Genomic DNA, 11,486 nt, shown 5'->3' on the forward strand with positions numbered 1-11,486 from the left:
GGGTCATCCATGTTAACTCAGAGAGTTATCAGAAATTTCTTCTGTGGGTTCGAAAGCTAGCTCTTTGGCTGTTTGGAAATACCCAAAATAGTTTTTGTTCTGTAAAGCATCTCCAATTTTTCCACTGTTATGATTCAGAAGATCACTTTATTTTTTACTGAATATTACTCTTCTACCAAGTAGAACTGTTTTGAAATGAGTAAGAAGTCTAAGCAAGGTAGTATGTAGACCCAAAGTGGACTTGAATAGTGATTTGATCATTGAATTCATTATATAATCAACCTTATAGTGATTTTCTGGTTTAAGGGTTGCCTAAAACAACACAGACACTAAGATCAGCCTGACTATTCTAGAGGCTGGTACATGCAAAACCAACCTGCTACTGCTGTTACCGCTATACTAATGCTGCTATTATAGTAGTCACTGGGATAACTACTGCAACTACTATGAATAACAGTAATAATAACAATAATAATGGGTATGTTTCTAAGTGTTCTAGCTGTATTATTTCATTTTATCCTTACAACAGAAGAGTGAACAGACAGGTATGGAGGCTCCTAATTTGCATTAGGTTACAACATGTCATAAGTAGTAGAGCAGAATTTGAATCCAGGCTTTTGACTGCCATTCTACCTAGCTCCCAGACTCACCTGTTGCTGGCTGCATGCAGGAGGAGTGATCAGGTTCCTGTGCAGACTTGGGGCAGCTGTTCTTTGACTCACCAATGCAGTAATCTCATTACCTTAGGGGAAGGCTACCTGATCATACCCAGATGTTCCTACCAAATAGCACTCTGTTTTATTTATATCAGCACTGTTTATAAAGGTGAGGAAGAGGCAATAAGGCAAATCCTCAAGTTGGCCTCCAGAAGGAATACCAGTCTCCTCTCTACCCTGTCAACCAAAGAATGGTCCTACTCTTGTGACTCGCATAGAGGATGTTTCATTGGCTACAGTCTACTGCCAAGCCAAAGAGTGGCCCTGCATGAATGTAGTCTTTTTCAGGTAATCAAATGATCCTGGTCTGTGATGGTTTCCATAGGTCAGACCCTTCCCATTTGTTCTATCACACTGGGGCAAATTGCCCGAGTCTCTCCTGCTTCTCTTTCTTCCTTGTGACTGCAGTGGCTGAACCATGGAAAGTCTCAGAGCCTCTCAGCCATGTCTCTCCCTCTTCAGTAACCTCTTCATTCCACACATTAGGATGATTAACAGGGCCAGGGCTGCCCTACATGGGTGGTGGGTTAGCCCACTCACGCTTTCTCCCTAGAGTCCTAGCCTATGCATAGGGAAAAAAATTCTCTCTTCATCTCCTTTTCCTCAATTATGGCATGTGGTTCCTACCATAGGCAGATTATGTAATCTTTCAAGCCCCCATTTTTTCATCTGCAACTCAGGGATAATGATAGCATATATTTCATAGGATTATTACAAGGATCAAATGAGATAATGTGTGTAAGGATGATTAATCCTGTGCTAGTCACTTCAATGGTATTAATGATGTTGGTGATGATGATGCTGACAGTGAAGAAAGTATTGAGGTCCCACACTTAGGAGGTGGTAAAGGGACAGACAGAACACTTCTTATGGTCTAATTTAGTTTCAGACCACACGCATCGGAGTTTTTCCTACCTCAGCAAAGGAACCTTCCATTTGCCCTAGATCCAGGGCCAGCAAACATTTTCTGCAAAAGGGCCAAATAAGTGTTTTAGGCTTTTCAGGTCATATGGGCTCTGAAGTAATTACTCAACTCTGCCATGTAGTATAAAAGCAGCCACAGACATATGTAAATAAATGACCGTGGCTCTGTCCCAGTAAAATGTTATTTATAAAAACAGGCGGTGAGTTGGATTTGGTCTGTTAGCCATAGTTTGCTGACTCCTGGCTGACTGGAGGCCTAAATTGAAGTTTGGGGTCCAGCTCTTTGAACGGCTCTCTGGAGCGGGAGGAGTGAGTGAGACGGGACAAAAGCACATTCCCAAACCATCACAGTAGCTAGCAACATCCCAATAAGCCATCACTTGTCACTCTGAACATCATATTCTTTAGCCCTGTGAACAGCAGAAGTAGTGTAGACAGAGAGATGGGAAGAGAGACTGCTGTGGAACAATCAAGCTACGGGTGTGCTGGAGAAAAACGGGTCCATGGCCCCTGGGAAGACAGAGTCAGAGGCAGGAAAACAGTGGCTAATAGGCACCAAAGTCAGGGAGACCTGAGTTCAAATCCCTCTCAATGTCACTTGGCACATATTTCTTAACCTCATGGCCTCAATTTCATTTTTAAGTGGTAGTATAATTACACCAATTACAGAATGAGATTGAGAGCATTACATGCAGTAATTTTGTTACATAATACATAACTCAGTGCTTTACACTTTGTATATACTAAATGAATGTCACTCTCCATTATGTGATTATTTTTATTAATGAATTCTGAAACTCAAGAGAGTCATGAGAGAACAACCTTCTGCACCATTCAGGTCCCCTTCGTCTTTCCCTACCAGACTACAGGGTGTATTTTTTCTCTGTGTACAAGTGATACTAATTACAGTCACTTATGTGAACTACTTACCATTTATGCCCAATTACCATGCAGCCAGTGATGATTTTGTGCATCACAAAATGTACTACATTAATCAAATTGTTAATTAGTTTTGTGGATTAAAACACTCAACTCAGCCCATGCACACTCAGCCTTCATAGTTTGCTGCTCAGAAGTTTGGCCAAGACCTCACTGAAAGAGAGAGAGAGAGACACACACACACACAGAGAGACAGAGAAAGAGAGAGAGAGAGAGAACAAGGAGTATAGTGTTAAAGAATGCATTTCATCTTCCCAAAGGAAATTTTCTCTTAAGATATAAGCAGACACTTACAGAAAGATGTTGGGAGTAACAGGTTAATAATTAGTGATTAAAGTGTTAGAGACCCATAGTATGCCATGCCTGCACATAGCAAGGACTCAAGAAATAATCAGTTGAAAGAATAAATTATTTACAAAAGTTAGAGTAGCTCACTGTACAATGGGCAGAAAATTTAAAGATGAGAGCCATAAAATTGGATTCCTACTATAGACGGTTACCAAAGGGCTTTTTATTCAAGTGCTTCCAGTTGGAATTGTGTATTATTTGATTTTCAATTTAGCAATTCACTTTTCCCTCTGAACCATTATTATTGTATACCTCTATCCTCTCCTTGTAGGCATGGAACAAAGGGAAAAATAAATTTTCTCAATGCTTGTCTTCTTGCGTAGTAAGTATATATAAACAGCTAGGACTAAGGCCAACTACTGATATCCCTAGTTTGGTAAATGTCAAAGTTCTTAGGAGGAATTGGATTAATAAAGACAAGGGACTATAGTTACAATTTGGACCTGCAATACTTCACTGGCTTTTCCAATCTGCAAAAAATGTATCTAAGTTGTTAAGAAGTGGTTAAATTATAAAATTGGTAATGCTTCCCATCCATACTATCTCTTTAAAGTTTATAAAACACAATAACCTGTATTATCATATTTATTTCCTTTAACAAAGTTCAAAAAATGTCAGCCATTCATGTTGCAAAGATACACTGAATTGAAAAGGTTGTTCTTTGTGTATTATCATGTTTAATGAAATAAAGTCCGTGACTTGGAATGTTTATGGTTTAACCTCTGATAATCACTTCCATTTGCAAATCAAAATCCTACTCAATTTTCCCAGGCAATGTATTTATCTTAAAGCAGTAGATCATGAATTTTAAGCTTTCAACTAGCAAATTTCTGGTTTACAAGGTTTTGATATTTTTCATTGTTTGCTCTACCCAGAATCTGGAGCTAAAAAATTTTACTCAAGAATTTGATATAAAACTACTCGCCATCTACTTGTAGGCCAAATGAAACAAATATTTCATTTTTTGTTTCCCTGACCTCATAGATCTTACTGTCTGAGGGTGGAAAAGGGTGGGGACAAGTATAAATAAATGCAAATATTCAATGTCACACAAGTGCTTTGAAAAAAAAGTACAGCAAATCACAAAAGTGAATAAAAAATGGGTGAGCGTAAAAGGCCTGACTGGGAAAGTGGCATTTAGCTGAGAATTCAAACAATGATCAGAGTCCAATTGCAACAAGAGAGAGCCATAAGCTAAGGAGGAAAGGCCTTGGGAGAGGGAGCAGGATAAGAAGCCTTCCTTGACCCCAGTCACACCTGGTTATCCTGCTATTCACTGTCAAGGTTCTCCGTCCTCTGTAGCACGTCTCTATTTGTCTGTATTCATTTACATGGTTACTTATTTACTGCTTTTCTTCTCCATTAAACTGTAAATTCCATCAAGGCAAAAAAGAAAACCCCACATTTCTGTTGCTCACTGTTGAATCCCCTGCATTTTCTAAGTGTCTGGCACATAGTAGATGCTGAATAATTACTTATTGAATGAATAACTGGAAGGACAATCAAAATTAAAGGCATTAGCTACTTTAGCACAAGTAAGCAATAAAGTACATTTGTAGTACCTGCTCAGTTAAGGATGTTATTGACCTGGCATTTTAGTAACTCATTATGTTTCACAAATACCTTTATTAGTACGTATCTTGGACTATCATAAAGCTCAGTTATATGAGCTGTTAATTTTTAGCTGAGAGATCACTGACTTTCCATTTTCATGGTATTTTTTCTTTTGGACTCAGTCAGAAAATCATTTCATAACTATAAAGTCTTCAGTTAATCTGAAATTATTAAATTGCGGGTTTCATCAATTCAAATGTTTAGCATCTCTTTACTATAAAATGTATAAGTATTACTTGTTTCTCTATAAAATTTCTAGAAGATAACATTGGAAAAACCCTTCTGGACTTTGGCTTAGGCAAAGATTTCATGACCAAGAACCCAAAAGGAAATGCAATAAAACAAAGATAAATAGGTGAGATTTAAACTAAAGAGCTTTCTCACAGCATCAGGAACACTCAGCGAGTAAACAGACAACCCACATGATGCGAGAAAATCTTCAAAATCTACACATCTGACAAAGAACTAATAACCAGAATCTACAACAAACTCAAAAAGTGGGCTAAGGACACGAATAGACAATTCTCAGAAGAAGATATACAAATGGCTAACAAACATATGAAAAAAATGCTCAACATTACTAATGATCAGGGATATGCAAATCAAAACCACAATGTCTCTTGCAAGAATGGCTATACTAAAAAAATCAAAACATAATAGATGTTGGCATGGATGCAGTTAAAAGGAACACTTCTACACTGCTGGTGGGAATGTAAACTAGTACAACTATGGAAAACAGTACGGAAATTCCTTAAATAACTGAATATAGAACTACCATTTGATTCAGTAATCCCACTCGTGGGTATCTACCCAGAGGAATAGAAGTCATTATATAAAAGAGATACTTGCACACACATGTTTATAGCAGCACAATTTACAATTGCAAAACTGTGGAACTAGCCCAAATGCCCATCAATTAACAAGTGGATAAAGAAACTGTGAGATATGTATATATATGATAGAATACTACTCAGCCAGAAAAGGAATGAATTAATGGCATTCACAGCAACCTGGATGGGATTGGAGACTGTTATTCTAAGTGAAGTAACTCAGGAATGGAAAACCAAACATTGTATGTTCTCACTCATAAGTGGAAGCTAAGCTATGAGGATGCAAAGGCATAAGAATGATACAATGAAATTTGGGGACTCAGGAGAAAAGGATAGGAAGGCAGTGAAGGATAAAAGACTACAACTTGGGTTCAGTGTATACTGCTTGGGCGATGGGAGAATCAAAATCTCACAAATCACCACTAAAGGACTTACTCATGTAACCAAATACCACCTGTTTCCCAAAAAACTTATGGAAAAAAAAAAAAATTTTGTTAAGGTATTACTAGTTTCCGCAGACAGACTCCATAAAATCATTGATGCTTTTTTCCTGAAGACATCAAAATAATAAACAAAATGTCTAATCCATGGACTTTTCTGAGATACCAGAAGGAAATGTTATGTCTTGGTCAATAAGTCAAGGTACCTGGACGAGGGTTCCTGGTGTATATTCTCCTTCATCCAGGACAAGTGTGGAGCCGTACCAGAAGGCCAGTGCATAACACAAAAAGATGAGACACCACACGAATCCCGTAAAGAATCCCATCACTATCCCTTTTCTAATTCCCCAACGCTGGGCAAACACAAGATTTTTCTCATACCTGTGAAGAGAAAACATTTGAGCCAATTTCAGCAGAAACAGCTCAAGTTATAATGTTTAAGACAGGCCATGATGCAGTGGTTTTACAAAATGATCATAAAATCATCCCAAACACAGCAACTTTAGGAAGAAAAATCTCCAACAACCTTTGTGTAGTTTTTTCAAGTTTGTTTTAACCTGACAATGAAACATGTTGAAAGGACAATACTTAACAAAGCTGCCTGATTGCTGCTTGGATTGCATAGTGAGGTAAGCTTGGCCCCAAGAGAAAAAGAATTTTCAACATAAATGTATGAACAAGACAGATCTAGTATTACTTGTGTTTGAAGTGTTTCCTTGAGTCACATGACATGTCCCTATCAGAAAATAATGCAACTGGTTCCAAATAAGCAGACCAGACTATTTTGTTTCTAGCTCCCCAGGCTTGGAACTAGTGTTTGCACCAACTTATCTACAACTCAGCCATCTTCCCTGTGGCTGAGATGCTGTGTTGTGACATACGGGTCAGGTTCACAGCCATGAGACATGGATAACTGAAACTATGTAGAAGTCCAATGCAAATAATAGGTTTCAGTAATTCTATGATCTAGCCATTAACAATGGGCATTGTCTCATATATAGCTCAGGCATTCTGAAACCACCTTCCTACATCTCAAGAATTGAATTCATGGAGAACTTTTAACCTTTTGCAGGACACAAACTGAAGGTCTATCCTATGTTTGTTACCATTTTTAAAACACTACACCGCCTCTTTTATTGACAATAAAAGATAATGTCTTTCATGGTGGAAGAAATATGGTACTGAAATTTTTTACAAGGAATAAGGAACCTCACTCCACAAACCAAAAGAAGTGGGGAAAAGAGGATAATAAGAGGTTGTAAATCCTATTAATCTTTTTTACTTGGTGGATTTGGTAGCAACTGAGAATAACACCATCTTACCAAATCTATAACACATAAAGTAAGATTTTCTATTCAGTTGATAGTTATTTTATAAAAATCAAAGCATGGCAAATAGTAAGTACTCAATAAATACCAGATAAATTAAAGAATAAACAAAATTACATTTTAGACAACAGTATTATTTTGGCCATTTGGGTTTTTCTTTTCATTGAGAGTTAACCTCTAGAATAATGATCTATAATTTATCAACACTAATTTGTTTTTTGAGACAGGGTCTCACTCTGTCATCCAGGCTGGAGTGCAGTAGCATGATCACAGCTCACTGCAACCTCAACCTCCCCAGAATCAGGTGATCCTCCCACCTCAGCCTCCAGAGTTGCTGGGACTACAGGTGCACACCACCATGTCTGGTTAATTTTTGTATTTTTTTGTAGAGATGAGGTTTTGCCATGTTGCCCAGTCTCAAACTCCTGGCCTCAAGCAACCCACCTGCCTTGGCCTTCCAAAGTGCTGGGATTACAGGTGTGAGCCTCCGTGCCCAGCCTGTTTGACTAAATTGAAATCTTATCAGACTTTATAAAGAACATGTAGCATGGTACCTGAATAAAATGTGTTTAATTAAAAAGGTGTTCAATAAAAATGTGTGAAATAGCATTTTGAATCATGCTGGCATTTCTTTATTATTTTTTAATTGACAAAAGCTGCATATATCTGTGGTATACAATATGATGGTTTGAAGTATGTATAAATTGTGGAATGGCTAAATCAAGATAATTAACATGCATATTACCTCACATACTTACATTGTGTGTGTGTGTGTGTGTGTGTGTGTGTGTGTGTATGTGGTGAGAACACTTACCTCTTACCTGCCCCCTCCCCCTCAAAGCCCCTAGTACCATTCTGCTCTCTGCTTCTGTGAGTTCAACTCTGTCAGTGATATCATGGGATATTTTTCTGTGCCTGGATTATTTCACTTAACATAATGTCCTCCAGGTTCATCATGTTGCTGCAAGTAACAGTATTTTCTTCTTTTTCAAGACTGAATAGTATTTTATTGAATGTGGCATGTAAATTTACACACACCATATTTTCTTAATTCACTTGTCTGTTGATGGGTGCTTAGGTTGATTCCATAGCTTGGCTATTATGAATAATGTTGCAGTGAACATAAGAGAACAGATATCTCTTGACATACTGATTTCATTTCCTTTGAATATATACCCAATAGTGGGGATGCTGGATCACATGGTAGTTCTATTCTCCATTTTTTGAGGAATCCCCATACTCTTTGGCTGTACTGATTTACTTTCTCACCAAAAGCGATCTGTGTATATCTTTCTTCTTTTTATAATGGCCATTCTTACAGATATAAGATGATATCTCATTGTGGTTTTGACTTCTGTTTCCTTGATGATTAGTGATGTGTGACATCTTTTCACATACCTGTTGTATGTTTCTTTTTGTATATTTCTATTTGTATGTTTTCTTTTGAGAAATGTCTATTCAGGTCTTTTGACCATTTTTTAATCAGGGTGTTTTCTTGTCATTGAGTTGTTTGTGTTTCTTATATGTATTGGATATTAACCCCTTATCAGATATATGGTTTACAAATATTTTCTCTCATTCTGTAAATTGCCTCTTCACTCTGTTGATTGTTTCCTTTCTGAAGCTTTTTAGCTTGATGTAATCCCATCTGTCTATTTTTGCTTTTGTTACCTGCCCTTTTGTGGTCGTGCCAAAAAAATCATTGCCTAGACCAATGTCATAGAGCTTCTTCTGTATGCTTTCTTCTAATAATTTTTCAGTTTTACATCCTACATTGAAGATTTTAATCCATTTTGAGTTGATATTTGCGTATAGTGTGAGATAAGGATCAAATTTCATTCTTCTGCATGTGAATGTCTAGCTTCCCCAACATCGTTTATTGAAGAGACTGCCCTTTCCTCATGGTGTGTTTTTGGTCTCTATATTGAAAATCAATTGACTATAAATGCATGGACTTCTTTCTGGGCTCTCCATTCTTTTTCACTGGTCTATGTGTCTGTTTCTATGACAGTCCATGCTGTTTTGATTACTATAGTAATCAAATAGTCAAATAATCTAATAATAATCTACTACTTTCTAGTAGATTTTGAGATCAGGTAACATGATGCCTCCAGCTTTGTTCTTCTTGTTCAGGATTGCTTTTGCTGTTCAAGGTCTTTTGTGGTTGCATAAGAAATGGCAAGAATGGGTATTTTTGTCTTGTTCCTATCTTAGTAGGAAAAGCTTTCAAATTCTCACCCTTGAGTATGATTTAGCTGTGGGCTTGTCATATGTGACCTTTATTGTATTGAGGTACATTCTTTTTATACCTAATTTGTTAAGAGTTTCTGTCAGGAAAGGATGTTGAATTTTGTTAAATGATTTTTCAGCATCTATCGAGATAATTATATGGTTTTTGTCTTTCATTCTGTTAATGTGGTATATTACATTTATTGACATGCCTATGTTGAACCATCCTTACATCCTAGGGATAAATCCTAGGATCATGGTGAATGATTCTTTTCATGTGCTATTCAATTTGGTTTACTAGTATTTTTGTTGAGCATTTTCACATCCATGTTTATCATGGATATTGGCCTTTGATTGTCTTGTAGTATCATTTTCTGGCTTTGGTATCAAGGTAATATTGGCCTTGTAAAATGAGTGTGAAGTATTTCCTCCTCTTTAATTTTGTGGAAGAATTTGAGGAGGACTGGTACTAGTTTTTCTTTAAATGTCTGGTAAAATTCAGCAGTGAAACTATCAGGTTCTGGGCTTTTCTTTCATGGAAGACTTATTATTACTGATTCAATCTCCTTACTCATTATTGGTATGTTCAGATGTATTTCTCTTTATTTTTCCATGATTCAACCTTGGTAGGTTGTATTTTTCTAGGAATTTATCCATTTCTTCTAGGTCATCCAATTTGTTGGCATTTGTTTTTAGTAGTCTCTTATGATCCTTTGTACTTCTGTGGTATCAGTTGTAATGTCTCATGTAGGCTTTTCTTTAATGACAGCAAACAGCATTATAGACTGATATGAGGTATAATATGTGTACATAAATACCATCAGAGTTTGAAATAAATATGTACTCTAAGTTGGCTTTCTAAAAATTACCAACTGCAACATCTTTAAAAACATACTGCTAAAGGTTTGGGACTTCTTATAGTGCTTTGACCAATCTAAATCTCTCTGCTTAGCTCCCTCTTGAACAAGTACTTCCTCTGGAGGCTGTAGACCAAGGTGGGTCAGCCACTTTGCACAGACTGAGAGATTCAGGGTACTACACTGATTGATGAAATTAGGGAAAGAATCAGATCCCAATTAACCAACCTTTCAACCTCTTTTTTCTCACCACCAAAAGCAGCCACCGTTCTCATTGATGAAATGACTTCATCAGCCACCACCCCTGCTTTGGCATAGGCCCTCAGTTCATAGTCTGTAAACTTGGACACACTCTAAAAATCAAAAAGAAGAAAAGAAAATGCGAAGTCCAAGAAATTAGGTAAGTCAGTCTGTCATTTAGATTCATTTAGCATGTGGCATGGTTTAATACAATATCAGATTCTCACTGTAACATCATTGACAGGAGGAAGAAATCTGGTCCAGATTTGGTCTATGGTAAGCTTCATTCAGGGTTGTTTGTTTGTTAATATATCAAAATGACCCTACTAAAAGGAAGAACCTCCTCACAGAATAAGTTCCAAATAGGACATTCTGTGAGACTAAAGTGTTTCAGTCATTATACTAATAAAGTGTTAACTTAGACCATGTCATAGTTCATTGCTATTAGCCAATGGCCATTGCATAATTTATAGACAAACGCCAGAGACACATGCAGATATAATGACTGGGTCTAATATATGGCATATAACATATAGAGTATAGGCATGATGTTGAGAGATGATTCCAGATGATTCCAGAAAAGAAAATTCATTTTCACTCAGTTGGAGATGCTCAACTATGTGGTTTTCATTTTTACAAAAGAAAATGAAAAGACATCTGTACTTAATAGTAGACACATTACTTTTTCTAAAATTGACTTGGATTGAGTCCTAGTCAAAATGAACCCCCAAAGAAACCCCTGGCACAAGATAAATAAATAAGAAGAGGAAAAATATTGCAGAAGATCAACTAGTTCAGAAATATAAAAAAAAAATAATACCCAGATTAAGGGAGTTTATCTTCCAGTAGTTTTTCCAAACTTTTAGCAGCAAAACTCTTATCAAAATCTTAGATGAAATTCTAAGATGTAAGTTAAGTAAGTATTCATAGTAGTTTTAAAAAACAATATATTTATTTCATCAATGTACATTTTATAAAACATGAATAAAAAATGTAACAGTAAGGAAAGTGAGGCTTTTTT

The 11,486-nt window shown here is 36.7% G+C and overlaps 1 protein-coding gene across 1 annotated transcript in view; it reads right to left on the reverse strand.

The window, feature by feature from the left end:
• Positions 1 to 11,486, reverse strand: part of ABCB11 (ATP-binding cassette, sub-family B (MDR/TAP), member 11) — a 110,037-nt gene that overhangs the window by 56,064 nt on the left and 42,487 nt on the right. Inside the window, exons 9-10 of the mRNA XM_011960599.1 lie at positions 10,454 to 10,578; positions 6,018 to 6,192 (exon numbers count right to left, since the gene is read on the reverse strand). Of these exons, the coding sequence (XP_011815989.1) occupies positions 6,018 to 6,192; positions 10,454 to 10,578 (300 nt within the window). The remainder of the gene's footprint in view (positions 1 to 6,017; positions 6,193 to 10,453; positions 10,579 to 11,486) is intronic.

Source organism: Colobus angolensis, unplaced genomic scaffold, assembly GCF_000951035.1.
Source record: "Colobus angolensis palliatus isolate OR3802 unplaced genomic scaffold, Cang.pa_1.0 Scaffold517, whole genome shotgun sequence".
Taxonomy (NCBI): Eukaryota; Metazoa; Chordata; class Mammalia; order Primates; family Cercopithecidae; genus Colobus; species Colobus angolensis.